The sequence below is a fragment of the Miscanthus floridulus genome, chromosome 15 (assembly GCF_019320115.1).
Source record: "Miscanthus floridulus cultivar M001 chromosome 15, ASM1932011v1, whole genome shotgun sequence".
Classification (NCBI taxonomy): domain Eukaryota; kingdom Viridiplantae; phylum Streptophyta; class Magnoliopsida; order Poales; family Poaceae; genus Miscanthus; species Miscanthus floridulus.
This window is the reverse complement of record NC_089594.1, coordinates 1,280,703-1,303,130: the sequence shown is the minus strand read 5'-3', so window position 1 is coordinate 1,303,130 and position 22,428 is coordinate 1,280,703. Positions and strand designations below refer to the sequence as shown.

The window sequence follows — 22,428 nt, the reverse complement described above, 5'->3', positions numbered from 1 at the left end:
CGTCTAGCCTCTTCCTATTAGGAGAGAGCGTATCCTCTTTTATAGGTGAAGGGGATGGCCTTACAAGTCAAAGAGAAAGAGAGAGAGTGTGTACGTGTGCTACCTAGTCTTGTTGCCCACGTTGTCGGGTACGAGATGGCTATCAGCGCCCACAATACTGTTTATGCCCAGACGCGTCTAGCAGGCTCTACCGTGTTGGCCTAGTACGGCAAACGACGACGCCCACAACACTGTTTATGCTCTGACACGTCTGGAAGATTGTAGAGTGTCCATCTGTCATAGCCCGGTGGCACCGTCCTGCAGGTGCGTAGAATATGGCAAGGTACGGTCCTCGGTATTACGGCTGACTTGAGCGCCTTATCTTATCTGCTCTGCCTGCGTCCTGGGCCTAGACCGAGCGGGCGTCCCCGGTCAGTTGTTCCTAGTTGGCCACGGCCGTGTCGATCAGGAAAGAGCAGCGAGCAGAAGTCCGACGTATCCTCGGTCGGAGAAAGGGGGTCGGGCGAGATGGAGCCCGCGACCCAGAGGTCGGGTGAGGCAGAGCCCTCGACCCAGAGGTCGGCCCTTTCTACCCCTCACTCTAAATGTGGCCAGAGTGGTTGTCGAACCCATCGATGGACCAACCTTCGAACTCCTAGACCTAGATGGGCCGTATGAGCATTTTTACCTCCGTATCCCTCTTTCCTGTGACGGGTCGTGGCCCGTTCGGGGAGACCCTGTTCGGAGGTGATGGTCAGGGACTGGATCGTGGTCTTGACCTGTCATTGTGTGTCTCGGCCGGCCCAGATGTGTGTTGTCGTTGCGCTGCCTGCTGAACCAAGTTTTATAGAGAAGCGGGTCTATTGGAGACCCCGGGTTTAAACTTTTATTACATTTACAAAATTAGCTGCATAAACGAATATGGTTAGTGCGTTGTCGTGGTTCCGAGAAAATGCTATGCCCGAAAGTCAAAATTTGGGTATGTCTACTTTTGGCCACTGACAGCATAAGCCAAGCTTTCAATTGTAAAAAATTATTACTAGCGTATATGCACATACTTAATGAGTCTAGTTATTGCATTTCTTTACTTAAAACAACTAATAAAGTGCAACGAATGAATAGATATTAGTAATTATACGTGGATTGTCTTGGGTTTCATGACTTAATTTCATATATGTCCTGTGTGTCAAGGACTCGATTTCCAATTATTACCCTTGATTTTGGCGTCCAACGCAATAGGAGGATAATGAACCGAACAGTCGTCACAGGACGGAACATTGTAGAAAACTTTTCAAGGGAAGGAACATTCATCCATGGTACACTATAACTATGTATACGAGTTGTTTCTTCTTCTATAGCAACTCCAGCAAGATCCTACTTAAACCTCGATAGCTAAATATAGGTGCCCAAATAAAAAACGCAGCTCCAACGGGGCTCCTACTAGAACCCCAATTTGGGGTGGACACCCAAATCCTCCCCAGGGACCCAATTCCTGGGGGCTCATCCCCCAGCCCCCGTCCGGCTGTTGCGGTCGTTTTCGACCCGCGCTCCTATGGAACCCACGCCAGTGTCGCACCTCCACCCCCAGTGCGATGCACCTTCTCCCCGTGCGCGACATCGCGGCGGTGAGTCCAATGGCGCGACTTCCCAACGGCTCCGACGGTGAGGCGAGCGCGGCCCGCAACAGCCGCCGCCGCCGCCAAGACTCGACTCCGATGCAGACACCGACGCCAGCGCCGACATCCGCTGCCACGTCCCTTCCCCGAGGCGTCGCGGCGAACGAGGAAGCCACACCCACCGACCGTGCCGCCTCTTCCCTGAGGCGTCGCGACGAACAAGGAAGCCGCACCCACAGGCCGCTGTGCAACCTTCCCCGCGAGGACCTGACGCCTTTGGAGGAGGAGCGGATCCGCTTTCCGACGCCGCGCGACGAGCTCCAGCGCTGCTTCCCCTCTTTCTCTCTTCCCCAATCGTATAGCTTAGTTGACATAGAGGACAGAGAATGATGAGTGGGCCCCTTTTGTCATTGTCTATCTGAATGGATTTGGGGCCTAAATTTGGGGGCGGGTGTTGGAGTGAAAGTAAAAATCTGGGCTAAGAAAAATAGGAGCACAGCCCCTGCTGGAGTCGCTCTAACTAGTCGGTAGAGTAGAGGGAAGATAAAAGTTTTTTTTTTCCATATGGAGTATATATAGATAAATTGAGAAAAGAATCATGTTGATGATAAGTACAAGGACCAACAATTAACCATTCAACAGGCAAAGCAGTAGTCTGATGGTAACAAAAATGACTTTTTGTGCTGTGCGCGCCCTACTCGTAGATAGGGATAGGAATAGTTCATTTTTTTTATAGTAACTGGAGTTTTATGGAAAAGAACCTCCCCGGTCCCCGCCTTTTCAAATGGTGCCTCTGCACTGCTGCTGCTTCGTCTTCATTCATTTTCTCTCATTTTCCATGTGGTTTGCTTTGCTTGAGTAAGCAATTAGCATAGCACAGGAGCAGGGTAATTGCTATCAATTATTATATTTACATAATTAAGGGACAAGAACAGGTCAGGAAGTGGAGTCCTGTGTCTGTCTGTCTCCTCGCCTCCATTCCCATTCCCTTCTTCCTCTTCCTTCCTTCCTCCCAGTTGTGATTCTATTCTGTTCCACTTCCACCATTACTCCCTCCCCCCGAATCTCCTCGTCAAGGTCAAGGCAACGCCCAACGCGGCTTCCACGCGAAGAGAAATGTCCAGGGCCGGCGGCTAGTAAAGCTTCTCCCTCGTCAGGCAGATCAGATTCGGGAGCAACAATCACCACCGTACTACCAGCAGAGGAGGATTGGAACAGAGGATCCGTCCTCCGTCACCCATGGGCAGCTACAAGTACAAGTACTGCATGTGCTTCACGCGCAAGTTCCGATCCCCCGACGCCCAGCCGCCGCCCGACGTCCGCGCCGCCTACCTCTCCTTTAACTCCGACGTCCACGCCCTCCGCCGCTTCCTCTCCCAGGCGCAGGGCGAGCACCCCGCCGACGTCGACCGCATCCTCGCCCTGCTCACCGCCGCCTCGGGGGGCCATGGCATCGCCCGCCTCGTCACCAGATCGCCGGCGCCGGCCATGCCCACGCTCGAGGAATTCTTCGCCTTCCTCTTCTCGCCGGAACTCAACCCGCCCATGGCTCACCAGGTTGGTTGCCTCTTGCCTGGCGCCTGCCTCTCCCTCCTCTCTTCCTAATCCCACGACTAATAACTGCTTACTTAATACTGTACCTCCATTTTTATCAATCATCATGGATGCCGATTGATTGCCTGCTACATGATTAATTCCATGCTCATGATTCTATTTCTGTCTGCTGTTAAGCTACGATTAACAGTCTTACAACACTAATGGTTGACTGCAATTGCAGTACCTTCCCGAGGTCAACTGTCAACTCCAGCTCACCGACCGCCCCCCCCCCCCCCCCCCCCCCCCCCCAAAATTTTGTCGAATTGATGGCAGGACTTCTGCCAGTCAAGTATATTAATAGAGAGAGAGAGAGAAAAGATTTCAATTTTACCTGTCTCTGTCTTTCAATCCATGGAATTGTTGGACCTGGAGCTTCATTCAGTTCCTCGAACATGCTTCATTCACCCATTACCTGCCACTCACCTCATTCAGTCATTGCCTGTCTTTTTCTCCAACACCGGTCATTGCTTGTCACTCTCCTCCTCTCTCTGTAGGGGTGCTGCTGTCCAATTCAATTTTGGACGCTACTGCTGCATTTCCTACTATTTGTTGTACTCTGCCTTCACATTGCAGCCACCAAATACTAGTAATAGATAGCCGAGTAGAATACCAACAGTCTTCTTCTCAAAATGGTACAAAAGATGCGCCTTTGGATTACTTACTCTACTATCGATTATTAAATTCAATTCAAAGCTCCTAAACCATAACTCTTTGCACTGTTTGTGAATGTGGTGTGCTTTAGCCTCTTGTACAAAAGAAATGCAAAATATTGTTCATCAATACCAATAAATAAATTGTTTTTTGCCTCTTGTCTCACCATTACCTAAATTCTTTGTTCAGGTTCACCAGGACATGTCTGCCCCATTCTCTCATTATTTCGTATTCACCGGACATAATTCCTACCTAACTGGGAACCAGCTCAATAGTGACTCCAGCGACATCCCAATTATAAAAGCATTGCAGAGAGGTGTTAGAGTCATTGAACTTGATATGTGGCCAAATTCTTCAAAGACAAATGTCGATATTCTTCATGGCGGGTATGCATTCTGTTTTCAAAACACATTCACTATTTTATTCCCATGGATTTACTGCAACATCTGCATATAAAAACAACTGCATATGTGTGAGTATGGCATTATGGCTGCAATGTTCCCAGTTCTCAAAACCCCCACACTAGATGGCATTACGGGACACTTGAAAAGAAATCGCATATTGTGCATAGTTTGTAGCATGGCATACCAAATATCACCATTTCTTCAAGCCAAAGGATAAATTTAGTTCTTTTTCCCTACACATTACAGTGTAGCAAGAAGTATAATTTCCTCTGAACCAGCACCGTAGTTCTATATTTATATAAGCCAATTTGTTATAAGTAATCCATGCTGCTTGAATTTGCAACTATCCTTTTTGTTCTCTCTAGCTTTGCAAAAATTAACTCCCCCACTCTTCTTTTTTCTTGGCATTTTAAAGGACATTGACTGCGCCGGTAGAAATGATCAGGTGCTTGAAGTCCATTAAAGAATATGCCTTTTGTGCATCTACATATCCGCTTGTCATTACTCTTGAGGATCACCTTACACCAGATCTCCAAGCCAAAGTAGCTAAGGTAAAGTTTGCTTAGTATATCAACTCCTTTCACTTTTCCTGTTTAGAACCTCAATTCTGACTTTAAGTTATCATAGATGCTCACTGAAACATTCGGAGATCTACTTTTCATACCTAGTTCAGACCCAATGAAAGAGTTCCCCTCTCCAGCAGCTCTGATGAAGAGAATAATCATCTCGACTAAACCCCCACAAGAGTACAAGGAGTTCGTCAAAGTTAAGGATAAACAAAATGGCAGTGGAAATATAGCTGATTTGCCAGACACAGGAAGCCTAAGAAGAATAGATTCAAATGCTGATAACCAAAATGGCAGTGGAAATCTAGCTGCAGACACAGGAAGCCTAAGAAGAATAGATTCAAATGCTGATGAATCTGATGGAAAGGTCTGCAGTATCACTATCTTTTCTATACATGCACCCATGATTTAACACAAATGAGATAAACTTATATTTCCATAAACAGGATGAACTGGATGAGCAAGATGAGGAAGATTCCGACGAGGATGATCCCAAATTTCAGCAGGACACTGCCTGTGAGTATAGGAAACTGATCACCATCCAAGCTGGCAAACCAAAAGGCCATTTGCGGGATGCACTAAGGGTAGATCCAGAAAAAGTCAGGCGGCTTTCGTTGAGTGAGACACAGTTAGCTAAAGCGACAACTTCTCATGGTGCTGAAGTCATAAGGTAATTTGTGTGATTCATTTCAGTGCACAGGAATACCAGAAGATTTGGTATTGAATTGTTATAAGATCGTTTTTGTTCTCAATTTTTGCTTATGTCATTGAATCATATTCCTCTATTTTTATCCATAGGGGTTCAGCACGTTTATATTGCTAGTCTTATAGTATGTAATGTGAAAAACATGGTGGGGAAAAAAGAAAATACCAGTGTTGCCAAGGTTACAGGACTCATGATAATTCAATAAAAGGCTGAATTCGGTAGCTCCATACAAAAGATAGGCAACACATGCTATCTGTTAGTTGAAAATACAAAATCATTTATCCCTAAAACTATCAACATTAACCAATCATAAGATGGCATCTCTTCAAGGTGGGTACCATAGTCACACACTTGCTGAGGCATTTAAATTCTGTTCAGGTTCACCCAGAATAATATACTCCGTGTGTATCCAAAGGGCACGAGGGTTAATTCTTCGAACTATGATCCAATGATTGCCTGGACTCATGGTGCTCAGATGGTTGCATTCAACATGCAGGTGAGATTTCAGTTCTTAACTGTCATGAACCAGTAAGTTCCACTTTCTTTTACACTTTTGTACTTGCGTAGTATTAAGATGTGTGACTGCTGAGAGCATTAAGGCATAATATGTGCGTTTGTTTTTCAGGGGCATGATAAAGCGCTCCGGTTGATGCAAGGATTTTTCAGAGCCAATGGGGGCTGTGGGTATGTTAAAAAACCTGACTTCCTGCTGACGACAGGCCCAAACGGGGAAGTATTCGACCCCAAAGGTAGCTTGCCAGTGAAGAAAACTCTCAAGGTAGGTGTATGTTTCCCAGACTTTGACAACCGAGTTTGCTCAAAATGTTCCAATCGAGCTAGTCCAGCATCTAGCTAAATCAGACGTGATGTCCAAGCAGGTGAAAGTATATATGGGAGATGGGTGGCGCATGGATTTCAGCAAGACTCATTTCGACGCGTTTTCACCTCCAGATTTCTATACCAGGGTAAGGCAACAAAGATGTTCATTTGGGGTTAACAGTAGTGACATGAAAATGACATGCTGGGATGAAGTTGTAACTAGTGGTTCTCAATCGACATTCTCTGAAAACGTACAGGTAGGGATCGTGGGAGTGAAGGCGGACACTGTGATGAAGAAGACAAGGGTGATCGAAGACCAGTGGGTGCCTGTGTGGGACGAGGAGTTCACGTTCCCTCTGAGGGCGCCGGAGCTAGCCCTCCTGAGGATAGAGGTGCAGGAGTACGACATGTCGGAGAAGCACGACTTTGGGGGGCAGACGTGCCTGCCGGTTTGGGAGCTGAAGCAGGGCATCCGTGCTGTGCCCCTGCACGACCGCAAGGGCAACAGGTACAAGTCTGTCAGGCTCCTCATGCGCTTTCGATTTTGTCTAGCTAGTGGCCTGCCTGCACAAAAAACATTCAGATTCAGACAGTCAGCCATTCAGTCAGGCACAGTGTTCTTCTTCTTCTTTTACATCTACTTGTGTGAGTGTGTTTATTACAGGGAAATGAAGCTAGTACTATGTAGTATGAGTTAGCAGTAGTGTGTGTGTATGTATTTATGGTATAGACTAGAGTGCACCCATTATATTCCTGCCTCACGCCCATCTTCAATTCTTGCGTACATCAATCAATGTGTATGTATGTACTGATTTTGTCTTGTCTGAATAAAAAGCTGTATGGAAAGAAGGAGCAGATCGACCGAGCAAGTCCTCTGAAACTCTGAAATTGTTGCTCAGTGCGTACGGGTGATTTGTGATGGACTGTTTGTTACTTGTGGAATTCTGGAGATGATTTTGCTACTGCTTGTAGCTTATTCCCCAGGAATGAATCTGAATAAAGCTTGGGTTGGGTTCAGAGTTGATACTCAAATTCTTTAATTTTCCTTTAGATAGAAGAACTTTGGAGGAGGAGGACACGAGCCATGCGTGTGTGTTATCACCATGCTTGAATTATCCATATCGTTGATGTGGCTCCATTCTTTTCTTTTCTTTCATGCCCACTTTAACTTAATAACTGGTAGTAGTTGTAGTAGTATTTTAAATGTAAAATTTAAATTATTATTACTACTACGATTAATGTTAGCAAAAATTATTGGTTGATGCAGATGATCCAAATCATGTGCGTGTGTTTACTACCTAGTGTTGTAGCATGAATCAAGTCTGATGCAAATGTAATGTATGCATCGGCTGCGGCAGCCACAGCCAAGTTGCCCAAGCCACCCCAACTCCCCAATCCCCCTCCCATCTTCACCCACCCACCCCCGCTCCTAGTAGTCGCCGCGGGTGGGGCGCTCCGTCTCCTCCCTCTCGCTTGGCTTGGGGCTCGCCGATAAGCCGATGGACGGGGAGGGCGCCCCCCCTGATGGACGGGGAGGGCGCAGTAGCAGAACCAGGGGAGCCAGCAGGGGCCGTGCCCGCAAAACCAACCCCTCCCTGAAATTTTTTAATACCTATAAAAAAAATCAATTACATAGCATTATTTCACTCTTTTTTTTATGATAATATTGTGTTTTTTTCTTATGAGCACTAAAGATATATATAAAAATATTGAAAAGTTCTTAAGATATACACTAAGTTGCATAGATTTATCAGATTTATTAGGACGTGTCATCATACTGTCCGACCCTATCTAAAGTTCTGGTTCCGCACCTGGGAGGGCGGCAGGCAGATAGAGAGATTCCCCTCATCTCATCTCGGCCCCCAGCCCCCAGGGCCTGCGGCGACGGCATACAAGCAGCAGCATCTCTTGAGTCTTGACTCTTCCGCGCGGCCGGCCGTCTGTGTCAGACATCTCCCGGCACCGCCACCACCGTCCGCCGAATATCTATCTGCCTCATCAGCCTCGCCAAAGATGTAAAGTACGTCTATGTCTATATCGATTCCCACCCGTGCCAGCCGCGTCAATCAAGTGTCACATCGTTACTAACCTGAGCGAGCGAGAAAGCTTAGTAAGCGGGAAATTTGAGAGACCATGTGTCGTCTTGTCCCAGCCAGCCAAAGTGGATACATCCCTCTTTCTTTCGTTACTGTACTAGTAAAGTAGTAATTCACAAGACCTACTTATTTTCTGTAAGCAGATAGATTATGCATACTTATGGTCACGGTGTGTGTGCATGGTTCTTTGGATTTCCTCCTCCAGGCTCCAGCTGAGCAGACATGACACCCTGTCTGCTTTGTCAAAAAGTAAATAAAATTCCCCAACGCAGACGCAGAGCTTCACGTCTTCTATATATCACATTCATTCTCATCTAGTATATCACATTCGTTCTTCCAGTTTTCTCCGCTGCCGCGCCCATCATAATAGCCTGTGCTCTCTTTTCTCTCCTCTCTTTCTCTATCTCTACTTCTTCTCTTCTCTACCCCTAAAAGATTACCGACTCCGCTGCCTCTCTGATACCTCCCGATCAACTGCGATCTCACCGCCCTCCTCCCCCAGTCCCGACGCACTCCTCTCCACCATCTCCCTCGTCTTTCTCTCAACTTGGCGCGGAAGCTCCGACCCGTCCTCGCCTCCTCGGGACCTCTCCGCCGTCTCCACCAGTGGCAAAACCAGCACTTTTGATTAAAGGTGGGTCGGATAAATATGATGACATCTCTAAGTGTGATAAAATATATATATATAGGTGTATGTATCAAAAACTTTTTTTAATTTTTACACTATTTATAACCAAAATAACAATATTTTAATAAAAAATAGGTGAATTTGTACTTTGCTGTACTGTAAATCCTAGCATTTGTAGGGGGTGCGTGCCCCCTGGTCCGCCACTGGCCTCCACTTCGCAGGCACCTCTGGTAAACTCGTCGAGGTCCATTGTTCCCGGTGCAGTGTGCTTTTCCCTTTTTCTTGTTTGCCTTTGGGGCGTTTGATGGAATGTGTTAGCAAAAGACATCATGTTGGTTTCAGTTCTTAGGCGTTTGTCCAAATTTGCAGTGTATTATGGGAAAAAAACATGTCGGTGGTCATAGTTGTGACTGCCTTTCAGTAAAAACATTTGGGCAGCTTCAGTAAAAAAAATGTGGGTGCTCATAGTTGTGGGTGGTCTACAAACTGCAGAACAATTAAGTTAGATCAACATAGTTCTGCCAAAATCTAAAGCAAGCATACCAGATAAAAAGTCTCTGAAATGTTTGCCTTTCAATCTAATAGAGGGGGTTGAGAGAAAGGCGCACACATGGGGTTTTAAGGCATTTGTGCGCGCTAGATGTAGCAACCTAACTGGTTTTAAGGCCGGTAATAATTTGCTCATTAGGAAGTGGTAAAATGTCAATTATTGTTTCAAGTACTAGCTACTTTCTTCTGTATGTGATAGACTAACACTAACATGTCTTTATTTTTCCTGTAAAACTATGTATGAAACCATGGTATGACTATATTGGCTGACCTTACCCTGTTTCGTTTCAATACACTTATCGTCGTACTAGCAATATGTTGAAACACAATTCCTTGCACATGACAATTATCATTTTTCTTTCTAGAATATTGACAGATTGTTTGATCATTAATTTTCCGAGCAATAATCATGGCTATTCTTACTGAGGTTTTGCAGCGTCGCACAAAATAGACCTTTTGCCTTTCGATATTTTACTCTACTCCGTTGCTTCGGGAGTCTTTAAATTTTCGACACAAAAAAATAGTGGGTCAAAATCAATAGACAAATAAATTTCAACTCAACTTGAAATCATACTATTATGAGAGATTGAGACATATTCGAATAAATAAGCATCAATTTTAGTAAGAGTGTCTCCCATAGAGTGACAAAAACAAGTGTAGACAAGTTCTCATAACTGTATCTTTCATAGTTATTTTTTCTCGTGATGCGGCTAAGATATTATCGTACCGATGCAGAAATCATACATTGCTATGAATTCCTAGCATTTTCAAATTCATCAATTCAGTTCTTATCATGAGTTGTATGCAAAATAAGTTGTATGCTAATAAAAGCATCCACACACATAGCATTTTTCAAATTCATCAATTCAGCAAAAATATAGTATAGAACACTCATATTGCAGTATAGAAGCTCTTATCATCAGTTCAGTGTGGATAAATTTTAGTGTAAATGGACTAAATTTTTCTTATCAGGCTTCTTCCTTTTTATCTGTTCTTTCTACTGCAATACAATTAGAAATGATATTTGGTACTGAACATGAGCAGTGTTTACATTTCTTTTTTTTTTCCTTTTTTCTTTTTTTTTGGGGGTGTACTGCTGCAATCTGAACAAATCTGTTGTCTCTGAACCAATATTTCTTTTTTTTGCTACTGTTGAATCTGAATCAATCTGTTATATAGAATCATAGTTGTTGTCTCTGAACCAATATGTAGACATCCATGTAACTTGGGAGGACCAATTCTTTAGTTAGTTTTATGCCTCTCACCCTCTCGGTACCTATCCAAGACAGTAATGAAGCTTTTTTTTTTTGAAAAGAAACTTCTATTTTTTATATGCATGTCCAAAGTTTCATTTCAACACACTATCATTCTCTGCAGTTCGGTGCACTTTGTGCAAGAGCATCTATGTGTTCGGTCAGGTTAATTTGAAGGCTTTTTAAAATTCCGTGTCGGCATCCTGACTTGGAGTCCGACTTGAAGTTGCTAACTGATGCGAGCAGTTTAGTATGGATGTAGTAGTCTGCCCAGTCACATAAATGAATACATGATGGGCACCCCAGTAGTCTACACAGACATAATCATGCTTTGCTCCTGGAACAAAGAGCGTTGACAGGACAAAAACTACAAATGCCACTTTGAATTGCTCCGATGTCATACCATGCCGGGTACTCATCAGTGTCAAGTAGCTCTTGTACAGCCTTAATACTGCGTTGCTCTTTCCCGGCCTGTCAGAGGCCAGCAACGTAGCTTCATTTTCTCCTTATATCTTCCCTGCTTAAGTGCCCAGCTTCATTAACCTTTCTACCTTCTGATGGTATTTCCATCCCCTAATGCTATGCTTGAATTCTAAACATGTGTACTAGGTGGTTCAAAAGCCACGCTGAGAAAGTGAGAATCTCCTGTTTGTCAGTACACTTAATGGGTGGAAAATGCAGTAGCCCGCCAAACCCTATTGATTCAACAAGCAGATCCAAGCAGATCCTGTACGTTATATCTCCCTTGTACTCTATCCCCTTGGAATACTGCTTTTTAATTTGTAACATATCCTGAATGGATGTAAGATACTTGAAACGTTAGTGATGAACTCAGTGCCGAACTGCCAATAGATCTATGTATACCAGAGCAAGACAAATGCGTTTCCAGCAGCAGCAGTTATGGGACTAGAGGCCGGTTCTTTAGCAAACTGTTGTATTGAATTCTGACTAGCAAGCAGTAGTAAGAAATCGCAGCAGTATGCTGGGCACAGTGCTGGACTGGAGCAGCACTGTAATAATAATAATTATTATATATATATATGGTAATTTCCAAAATGGAAAAGTACCTGCTACTGTCTCCATCCTCCAGCAATTTGGCTCTGTTCGGCTTATCCCATATTCGGCTTGTTCGGCTTCTTTTTTCAGCCCGAACAGTATTTTTCTCTCACAACAATTCAGCCGGAACAGTATTTTTCAGCCAGTTTCAGCCAAGTTTCAGACCAAGCCCCGTTCGCTGGTCTGAAACTTGGCTGAAAAACATGGTTCCGGCTGAATTGTTGTGAGAAAAAAACACTGTTCCGGCTGAAAAAAGAAGCCGAACAAGCCGAATATGGCCTGCGCTGTTAAAGCAGCTGACCCTTCCCTGAGAATCTGTCCTGCCACAATATAATTCATGATTAGCCCTGTTGGTGATGCAACTGAGTTGCATCCATGTCGACGAAAATCGCAAGCGCTCCTCGATCACCGTGGTCCATGTCATCCAATCATTTTGTAGTCTTTTATTGAGGCTTTTACCTGTGTACCCTTAAAAAAGATGCCACACTCATGCGTACCCCTCAAAAGTTGGTCGTCACCTACATGCCCTCGCTCGAACTTTTCTTTTCCCTCACGCCATTCCGTCGGCATTTGCTCCTAACGGTGGGTAACGGCTCTGGAGAATGACTCAGTTGCCCTTGGGCTTGTATGGGCGTCTGAACTTTTTCGTTTCCCCTGTGCCATTGCCAGGCCAGTACCATGTATTCAGAAAGGAAGGATTATGCGTATTTAGTCCTACAAACTTCAGATGCCCGTTTCCAAAAAAAAAAAAACTTCAGATGCTATAAGGATCTTAAAGTTGGAGCTATGCTAAACAGACCTAAAAAAACCTTGGCTGTCCTTTTTGTTTAAAACAAACCGCTTAAAAGGTCATTAATAGGTATGGAGAAAATAACCAGGTATACTTTTCTATTTTTATTGTCCACTCTTAACAGTGTATTAATTATAGGACATGATACAGCAATAAGAAAAGGTCATTTCTTTTATTTTCTTTGCAGCAGCACAAAGCAGTATCCAGTTTATTACTCCAGTAAAGTACTTGAATAATGCAACGGGGTATATACACATTTTCTTTTATTTTCTTTGCTGCACAAAGCCATATCCAGTTTATCAGTAAAATACTTGAATAATGCAACTTGGTATATACACAAAGCCAGTCACACTTTTGCTAGGTACTGAATGTGTAAAACATGAGAAAACTAAATGTGCAAACCACAAAAAATAAATAAATTAGATGTAAGTTTATTTCTGCAGCTACTCTTACAACAAGTTTACTGAAAACATTGTCAGAACATTTCTGCAGCTACTCTTACAATAAGTTTACTGAAAACAGCTATTCAAGACAATCACTCATCATTGGAGCAGAAAAAATGATCATTTGACATAAACCTGGGCTATTACATATTGCAGGCATACTAATAGCATATAGATCATGGGCTATCACATATTGCAGGCATGTAAGCTTCAGGGGGTTCCTAATACTTACTTTTATAGACTACCTGTCGCAGTGTTCTCAACTTACTAATTTTGCTGCCTGGTTGCACCTCATAGAAGGGAATCTGTTGTGCTCTAATGCCCTGCTGTGTTGCACGAATGTTTCCTACGATGTTTTGCTGGCAGCTGCTCAGCCTGAAAAAAAGAAGAATGCATCAATTTCTGGAGATAAAGCAACAATGGAGTCTAATTTCTACAGAACCTAATCAGTAATCTCTGAAACAAGTAGCTGAATTTGGTTGATGCCTACTGAAACCAAAGCAATGAGTCTGGTTTCTACATAACCTAATCTCTGAAAACAAGGCACCGAAAGCAAGAAAACTATTTTTTTGCGGCACCTTGTCCTTGACCATCCATGATCACTACTGCAGTTCCGACGCCTCCTGGTTTCTAGAAACAACAACACCCACCATGTACAAATGCTTGCGTTCGTCCCTCATCCTACCCACGTACATGTGTTATCATACAGGATTAAGGATCTGCAAGAACTGAAAACGATGCTGAAGCAAGAAAACAAATGATTAGGTACCTTGTGATTTTCGCCAAAGGGGTCTGCACCAGCGCCGGCCTGATCCGCCGCCGCCTCCCAGCCGGACCAGCGCTGCCGCGGCCTCGCTGTGATTGTGCGACGCGGCGAGCTCACTGTCATGGATGGCAAGCTCGCCGTCGTGAACGGCGACCGCCGCCGTGGCCTCGTCCAGATCCCGATCATGCGCCCCCAACACGATGTCGGATGGGCCGCTGCCACCGGGCGTCCGCGGCGCCGCAGACTCCCTCTCGCCGGCGAGCAGGCATGCGAGGGCATCCCGGCTGCCGTCGCCTCTGCGCTGGCTCTCCCCGACACGCGCGTGCGCGCGGGCTCACCCGCTGCTGCCGCTGCTTGTGGAATGGGAGAAGGGGAGGAAAGGGGAAGGAGGGCAAGGAGGATATTTTTCAGCCCGGTCCTGCATATCAGAGCCGCCAAACGGTCAAAACCTAACAGAATGCCGACGGAATGGCGTGAGAAAAAAGAAAAGTTCAAGCGAGGACATGTAGGTGACGACCAATTTTTGAGGGGTACGCAGAAGTTGACATCTTTTTTAAAGGTACATAGATAAAAGCCTCTCTTTTATTACTTAAAATCAAAAAGGGGTCCCGATCATTTTGCGGCTCCGATCCATGCACTGCACGGCAATTGCATCATCGCTGCCCCCGAGAAGAAGCCGGCATCCGAGGTGTCAATGATTAATTTTTTTTCGAAAGGCCGGCCGGCAAGAGATTTGCCGAATTAATATATTATTGGAAGAAGAATTATTAAAGAAAAAAAAAAGAAAACCCTTCTGACAGGGTGTTTGGTTTGATTGAGCAGGCTGCAACTGCAACATCCAACATGGTTGGGGACCGAGCTGCAGCTAGGATGGTGAGCTTTCCCGGAGTGGAAGCCACCAGTCCTGAGTTCGAGCCCTGCTCCGCTCAGCGATTTCCCACCGTGGGATTTATTCCTAAAAAATAATCTTGTAAATCCTAGACACTTGTGTGACGCTACAATGGTTTCGGTGATTTCCAAAATAACGTTTAAGATATATAGGTGGTAGTTTCTAGGAATGTGCATGTGTGTGGCGGTGTGAGTATATTATGTAGAGTACAGAGGAGTCCAGGCTAAAAAAAAAACATCCAACATGGTTTGATTGAGCAGGCTGCCGAGAAGGATAAGTTTAATTATACTTCTAGTTGTCTAGAGCTGGAAACAGGCACACACATCATTGTTCACGTGTCCTGCCTCACAGGTCACACCAGAATGATAATGGCAGACGTACTTCTTTTAGTACGCACATAAATACAGAGTAGCACAATATGAATATGTACAGAGTTAACAACATGCACAATGTTTATACACAGACTAAAGACAACACATTTACACATGCAGCAAAGAAAATTTCTAGAGCTCGTCAGGTCAGCCAAATGTCTTCTCGCTGCTGTAGCACATGTAAAGGAAGCCGTCCTTGTCCTTGTACGAGTCATAAACACTTCCCATCAGGCTAGCTGTGGGAAAAAAATTGCATCATCACTTATCAATTCAGCTCAACCCATTTCTACTTATGCGAAATGTCTAGTTTCGACCTTCTGCATCTTAAAGTTCTAGCTCCTAATACCTTTTACAACATCGATCCTACCGTAATACAAGCCTACAACCAATGGACAAAATGTCTAACACCCCGTTTGGACGTCTGCATTGAGGCCATGGCATTGGAATTGGAAATGGCAGACCCGAATTCCACGTGTTTGGATGGTCATGGCATTGGAGCATGGAAACTGAGCTCGTATCCGCTCGGCATTGCTTTCACCTAGCGCGAGTCCGAAGCGATACCGAGCCCAGACCCTCCGTATTGGTTGGAATCGCATCCCCTCCAACTCCGCTCGTCGTCTCCAACTCCAGTTCCGCTCGTCGTCTCCATGTCCGGCGCTGGCCCCTCCGTACCCTTGCAGCCAGCCCCTCCATCCTCCTCGCCGGAGCTCCTCTGCAGGGGGCCACGCTTCCACCCTCCCACACGCGGCACACGGGCGAAGCCCTAGCACCACGGCGGCGGCCCCTAACCGTAGCAGTGGCGGAGGCGTCTCCTCTGCACGGCAGCACAGGGGCATGGAGCAGCGCATCTGCTCAGGGGATGGCCGGCGAGGAGCGGCGCATCCACCAAACGGCGGCGGCGTCCAGCGGGCTAGGCACGACTGCGAGGCCAGGCCAAGGCACGGCGCGGCCAGGGAGCAACTCCCAGGCGCGATGGCGAGAAGGACTAGCAGCGGCGGCAACCAACGGACCTGGTGTGCACAGGTCCTCGCCGAGCTCCGCCCTTCCTTCTTCCCCGTTGAGCTCCCTTCTCCCCCCGTCAGATCCACAAAGGCCTGCATCGAGGGAGCTTCTACTTCTTCCTCAGCTCTACCAGGGTCTACGATGTTGGGAGCTCCTTATCAGTTCGGTCGTGCTGTGGTCGGCACAGCTACCGCCGGCGATGGGAGGAGCGGCGTGAGGGCTGGATTGCAGGTGCGGTGTAGAAATGCTGTGTATTTGCCAATTCCATCGTATGAACCATCCAAACATGAATCAGTATTTGCCATGTCATTAGATTCCAACTAGCAATATCAGCTGCATCCAAACAATGGAATTGGTTTTGTAACCCATTTCCAAAGCTAGTCTGATTTGGTATTGGAACCCAATTCAATTCCAGAAGCTCAATATCTACATCCAAACGGAGCCTAAAGCTTCAGCAGGGATCAGATAGTTATCAAAGGACATACAGCATATTATATTGATGAACAACAATCTCACCTGTTTGGGGCAAAGTGTTGTTTACAAACACAAAGAGAGCTGTTCCTGGAGATAGGTGCAGCCTGGAGCGTAGTATGAAAACAAACTGCCCAACCGGCATGTCACAGGGAACCAGGTACCTGCACCAAAAATAAATTTGTATTGCTACATTTCAATCTTCGATCAAAGAGAATGGTCAATGAGGATACTGTTACACTTCAGTTACGAGCAGCATGGAATCAATGCCAATGAAACACACAATCCATATCTAGTAATGTATAATGGGCAAAAGGGAGTAACAACTTACTTTCTCTTCTCCATTTGTGGTAAATTACTACTTGAAAACCTTTCAACAATGACCTGCAAATAGAAGCTACTAATTCAGGACTGCCATGTTCATCAAGCAAGAGATGCCAAACAGAGATTAAGGGCAAAAGGGGAATGCAGAGAAAAATGTAGGTGATAATTTAGGTTGATATATATGATCAATTTCAGTTCGGTTGTTCTGAGTACCCAAAACTTATCAATGATTTTAGATTAGAAATTACAACGTTCCAAGACACTCGTGAATGAATGTAAGAACCCTTGAGCATCAGAAAATTGATTTGCAGGAGTATGGTGGACATAACTGAAACCCTGAATAGACCAGCACAATTATAAACAAAATAAGATGAAACCCTGAAGGAACCCCCAGGCCCCAGCATGAGAAAAACATGGATTTCTTTTAGAATTCTGAAATCCGAAAAGCTAGGAATTGTGTGAGCAACAAAGGAATTCTCTGTATCCTAAAATCAGCAGTGCTGTTTGGTTCTGTAAATCAATATCCACATACACATGATGATGGTTGATTATCGTGTAGAGGAGGATGAATGGATGTGGAAAAGGAGAGCACAGAGCAGTATCAACTAAGACTATGAGTAGTAATCTATCTACATAACCTATATAGATGGAACCCACTAAGGGTATACTTCTATTTCTTTGTAACCATGTTGATCAACGTCATCACCTAGGATCACTTCTCCAGCCCAATGCAGCGATGCCGCCCTCATCTTCTTCTGCTTCCCAGCACTTCTGTCTATTCTGATTCATTCAAATCGTCTCCTCACTTTTCATTTTGCCAATTCATCCACTAAATTTACAAGCTAAAGTGCTAACCAATAACAACATCCATTATTTTTCCTCATTATATGCACTTCTAATCCAATAGCTAACTGATGCATGCATGTTATGGTTTACCGCCTGACGTTCACTCTCTCCGCCATTATTGTCAACGTCTTTATTCTTTTGTAGTGGATTATTGATGAGTTTCTTAGTAATTAATTAATCTACATTCTATTACATTAAGACTCAATCGTAAGATCGGTGGACGCACACGCTGCCATGCTGTGGCATCAGAGGTCTAGCGTTCTCTCTCTCTCCCTCTCTAGCGTGTTCTCTCTCAGTTGCTAAGATCATGTATCAAACTCAATAGGGAGCTACTTGAGTACTAATGTCTATATATTGTAAAATCAGTTAGTTCTTTCTTTGCAGGGTCCATGCAGCCTTTTTTAGTGATAATTATTATTGGTTCTTTTTATCCTATTACACTGTCCTGTTTTTCTTTCCCAGGTGAAGTAAAAAAAAAAATCTAACGAGAGTTGGACTAAGCAGGCTACTATACTATGCTGAATATAAGAAGCACATGTTAGTTATATAGCCAGTGTATACGAACTCTGCTCATTGATGTACGATGGTTGGCATAATTATGTGGTATAATACCATTTTTTTAATTGTATTATAATTTATTATATGCCATGCAATTTATTTCATCCAAAAACATTTCCCATTTTAATTTGTTCAAACGTATAAAATTCTCGCAGCAAAGCGCGAGGTATCACCTACTGTAGTATCGTAGTAATAAAATAGCAATAATTGATTAGCGACGCGAACAAAAAGGAGAGAAGCAGAGTCAGGCTCAGGCCCTGCCCGCCTAGGGTTTGGAAGGCAGAGGCAAGCAAGCTGAGAGAGGAGAAAGGAAAGGGAATAGAGAGACTCGACATACGGGGATCCTGGCGGGGTAGTTGGCGATCATGGCAGCGGATTCCTGGAGCCTCTCATCTGCACCCCGACCCCAAGCATGCTGTTCATCAGGAATTACTCAATTGAGTAAACTGCAGAGTTAGATGTGGACTGAGAGCTACTGACCGAAGTTGAATTCTTGCTTGAAGGGCTTCATGGCGGATCAGATGGAATCGAATCGTCGATCGCTTTTGCTTCCGTCCGTCAATGAAATCTCCTCTGCTCTCCGTCTCCAATCGGCCGCCGCGATGGGGGGGAACGGGGAACAAGAGGAGGAACCGAGGGAGAGGGAGGAGGAAGCCAGGAAGGGGCGCTGAAGCTGTAGCTGGGCTGGGCTGCCTGGTTCCCGAAAAAAGAAGACCAGGCCCAACTGAAGCCATGGGGCCCATTCCAACAACATACATCAGGCAGCAGCCCACGCACGCAACTAGGTTGTCTGGCGTCGCGGCTCATCTCCCTCCCTCCGCCGCCCTGCTCCTACTGCCGCCGCCGCCGGAGAAGAGAGAGACAGAGAGCATGGCCGACGCCCTCGACATGTCTCTCGACGACCTCATCTCCAAGAGCAGGAGCACCCACCAACACCCCGGCGGGGGACGCCCTGCCTACAGAGGCGGAGTCCCCGCACCCACGGCGTCGCGACGCCGCTTCAACACCCGCGCTGCCGCAGCACCTTACCTCCGCCGCGCAACCTTCTCTTTCAAGGTGAGTGTCGGAGATCCCTTCCTCCTCACCCTCTCCATGCCGCTGCTCCTAATTGATTGAAGTTTGAACGAACCAACCCTAATCACTTGAACTGATTAACCGAATCGTAGCCACTTGTGCGACCTATGGATTATGCTGGATATAGGGCTGCCCAGCCCCGGCCGCCGATGGTGTCCGCCCTCGACGAGCCCACCAAGCTCTACATCTCCAACCTCGACTACGGCGTCTCAAACGACGACATCAAGGTCACTCTTCTTCTCTTGCTATAAACAGTGCTGGTACATATTACGGCAAGGAAACAAACGAATTTCTGTATTGATTCTTTTTCCTCCTATTTTGCTATGCTGCACCATTCTATTTTTTTTTTCTATTCCTACCCAGGCACCATTCTCATCCTCCCTTTCCTGATCAGGAACTCTTTTCTGATGTTGGTGATATCAAGCGTTACTCTATCAACTATGACAGGAGTGGAAGATCAAAGGTAGATTACTTCTGAATTTTGATGCCCATCCTCTTTACTCTTTTCTGTCTCATCAGCCTCAAATGCTCATTAATTACTGTGGCTCAACGTTGGCAGGGAACTGCAGAGGTTGTCTTCTCTAGAAGGTCTGATGCTCTAGCTGCCGTTAAGAGGTACAACAATGTGCAGCTTGATGGCAAACCTATGAAGATTGAAATCATTGGGACAAACATTGAGGCGCCACTGCCACCAACTGCTATCTTCTCCTTCAATCCGCCAGCTGGAAACTTCAATTTGCCTTTCAAAAGGTCAGTTAGTACCATCGTTCTTTGCCATATGCAGTGTATTTTTCTCCCCTGATGAAATAGCACCTGCAAAACATTGCTTTCCAAGACTACTGTGCTGCTTTTCAGTCATTAGCTTCACTATCATTCCACAAATTCATGCTCTGTTAGAATTTCAACTCTGCAGCATGGTTTCTACAGTACACAGGTGTGCTGACAGTGCAAGCAGAGCAGGGATTATTTGTCTTTTATCTGGGGACTCATATTAAGACTCCCGGGGGAACAAACAAAAAGCTACATCTCTTTTATGTCATGTGGGGAATAACTAGATATAAGTCACATGCTCAGATTAGTGACAGAAGTATATATAGGACCCATGATACTAAAAGCTTTTTGTTCACATTTGACAATCTCCTGGAAACTAATGCTCATAAATGTTGCCTCCACATGATAAACGAGTGGTTTGGGAGTGTGTGCGAAATCTGTCATTTGAAATGGAATCGGAACCGAGTTTCAGTTACTGTGATTGCTAAATCTAAGATTGCATTGTCATGTGAATCAACAGTTTTGATTATGCTTTGCACCTTAGTGTGTGTTTTTTTCTCTTCTATAAAGATCTGGAGTAAGAAACCAGCATTGAAATTTTGCAGTGGGCCTGGAAGAGGTGGTGCTGGAGGATGGCCTCAGAGCAGAGGTGGATTTGGTGGGCGTGGTGGGCGTGGGCAGGGGCGGGGGAGGGGGAGGGGAGAGGGTCGTGGTGAGAAAGTTTCTGTTGAAGATCTGGACGCAGACTTGGACAAGTACCATGCTGCAGCAATGGAAACCATCTAAATGATTCTGGCACAGCATTCGTGGTGGGCAGTGGCCAGTATGTCTTCCTGTGTCTCATTTTATAGGAATAGATGCTGACCATAGTATAATGTATCGGATCATGAGCGGGTGTATTAATCTGGAAGGTCAATTTGCATTGTGAACATGTTGGGTGATGAAATAGAGAGGATGGAAGCAATTGCGAGATGAGGTGTTTTTGTGAGAGGAAGCTGACTCTTGTTCCATTGTAGGTTTGGTTGCTTCTTAGTTACAAACTTGTAGATGGTAATGGAATATATAGGTTCTGATATTCTGTCACATTTCATGTTGGATGTCACCGCTGTGCAGTTCAACTGCATGATTATTTTGTTAGCCTGGGGACAAGTCAGTCGGGTCTCGCACGAGTTGCCAGAGTTTGTGGCATTGTTGATTGCTTGATAACCTGTCTCTGTTTTTCAACTCGTAGATAGTCCCTTGAGCTGAAAGGAGTATTTGTCAGATTTTACTATGTATTCTGTAGTTGGCAAATGTTGGCAAGTACGTCCCTCCTACTAACTTATATCGTCAACTTGTCGGAGTACTAGACATGGTCTGTGTATGTTGCATGCTCGGTTCCTTGGACGAAACTGCAATAAGCACGGTTAAGCTTGTTCATCTTGCAAGTGATTGCAACAAGCCGCTGCCTGCTGGTAGCAAATGCGGAAGTAAGTAATGTAATACAAACTTTATCATTATACATTTAAAAATCCACCACTTTATGTTAGTGCCACTCGAGAATTGCTGAAGCTATTTTTTTATAGTTTCACTGTGTAATGTGAATAAGATAATAATGTGATTCAAACTGTACTTCTCAGGTTGGACCGTGCCTCAACTGTTGTCGGCCGTGTATACATGAGAATTCAGGAAGAGGCGTGGCCAAAGGAGAAGAATGAATGTGCTCTAGGCCATGTTTAGTTGCTCCCAACTCTTAACTTTGATACTATGCAAAAAAAAGATTCTCCATCACATTAAATTTGTGGTACATGCATGGAGTACTAAATGTAGACGAAATCAAAAATTAATTGCACAGTTAGGTTGTACTTTGCGAGACGAACGTTTTGAGCCTAATTAGTCAACGATTGGACAATTATTACCAAATACAAACGAAATGTTACAATGCGCTACAATTATTATCAAATACAAACGAAACTTGGCCCTAATAGAGTTCCATGTCTCTTGTATCCTGTGACGCCAAATTGTCAATATTGCAAGGAGAGAGAGAGACACTATGTGTGTCATTAGGATACATGCCCCTGCTATCTTGCAAGGAGATATATATTTTCTTCGTGATCATCATGGCCATGTACTCTTACCCTAATAATAAATATATTGATGGCCCGATCAAAAAAATATATCTATTGATGGCGCATAATAAGCCTCAAATTATTTCTAATGTAATA

The 22,428-nt window shown here is 44.9% G+C and overlaps 3 protein-coding genes and 1 long non-coding RNA gene across 8 annotated transcripts; 2 read left to right on the top strand and 2 right to left on the bottom strand.

Moving 5' to 3' along the window:
* Positions 1-2,439: 2,439 nt before the first annotated feature.
* On the top strand, positions 2,440-7,250 carry LOC136506506 (phosphoinositide phospholipase C 2-like). Its single transcript, XM_066501434.1, has 9 exons — positions 2,440-3,152; positions 4,032-4,228; positions 4,662-4,797; positions 4,874-5,179; positions 5,259-5,482; positions 5,897-6,014; positions 6,144-6,296; positions 6,397-6,483; positions 6,595-7,250. The coding sequence occupies exons 1-9, from the start codon at positions 2,835-2,837 to the stop codon at positions 7,033-7,035; spliced, it is 1,980 nt and encodes a 659-aa protein (XP_066357531.1). The 5' UTR covers positions 2,440-2,834; the 3' UTR covers positions 7,036-7,250.
* Positions 7,251-11,169: 3,919 nt separating this feature from the next.
* LOC136506509 (uncharacterized) lies at positions 11,170-14,321 on the bottom strand. The gene is made up of 4 exons (XR_010771627.1): positions 13,922-14,321; positions 13,731-13,833; positions 11,931-13,527; positions 11,170-11,655 (listed from the first exon to the last, which is right to left on the bottom strand). It is a non-coding gene; the product is annotated as an uncharacterized lncRNA (long non-coding RNA).
* Positions 14,322-15,064: 743 nt separating this feature from the next.
* LOC136506508 (autophagy-related protein 8D) lies at positions 15,065-18,996 on the bottom strand. Of its 2 annotated transcripts, none has more exons than XM_066501439.1 (5): positions 18,860-18,994; positions 18,717-18,794; positions 16,983-17,035; positions 16,697-16,815; positions 15,065-15,414 (listed from the first exon to the last, which is right to left on the bottom strand). In XM_066501439.1, the coding sequence occupies exons 2-5, from the start codon at positions 18,744-18,746 to the stop codon at positions 15,326-15,328; spliced, it is 291 nt and encodes a 96-aa protein (XP_066357536.1). In that variant the 5' UTR covers positions 18,747-18,794; positions 18,860-18,994; the 3' UTR covers positions 15,065-15,325. The 2 variants fall into 2 exon arrangements, with proteins under 2 accessions (XP_066357536.1, XP_066357535.1); XM_066501438.1 differs by having other exon boundaries at positions 15,067-15,414; positions 18,717-18,772; positions 18,860-18,996.
* On the top strand, positions 18,941-22,021 carry LOC136506507 (THO complex subunit 4A-like). Of its 4 annotated transcripts, none has more exons than XR_010771625.1 (6): positions 18,941-19,435; positions 19,546-19,680; positions 19,848-19,916; positions 20,013-20,203; positions 20,830-21,693; positions 21,844-21,955. XR_010771625.1 is itself a non-coding variant. In XM_066501436.1 (5 exons), the coding sequence occupies exons 1-5, from the start codon at positions 18,941-18,943 to the stop codon at positions 21,941-21,943; spliced, it is 990 nt and encodes a 329-aa protein (XP_066357533.1). In that variant the 3' UTR covers positions 21,944-22,021. The 4 variants fall into 4 exon arrangements, 2 of the variants coding, with proteins under 2 accessions (XP_066357533.1, XP_066357532.1); XR_010771626.1 differs by having other exon boundaries at positions 19,304-19,435; positions 19,581-19,680; positions 21,844-21,965; XM_066501436.1 differs by lacking the exon at positions 20,830-21,693 and having other exon boundaries at positions 21,844-22,021.
* The last annotated feature ends 407 nt before the right edge of the window (positions 22,022-22,428 follow it).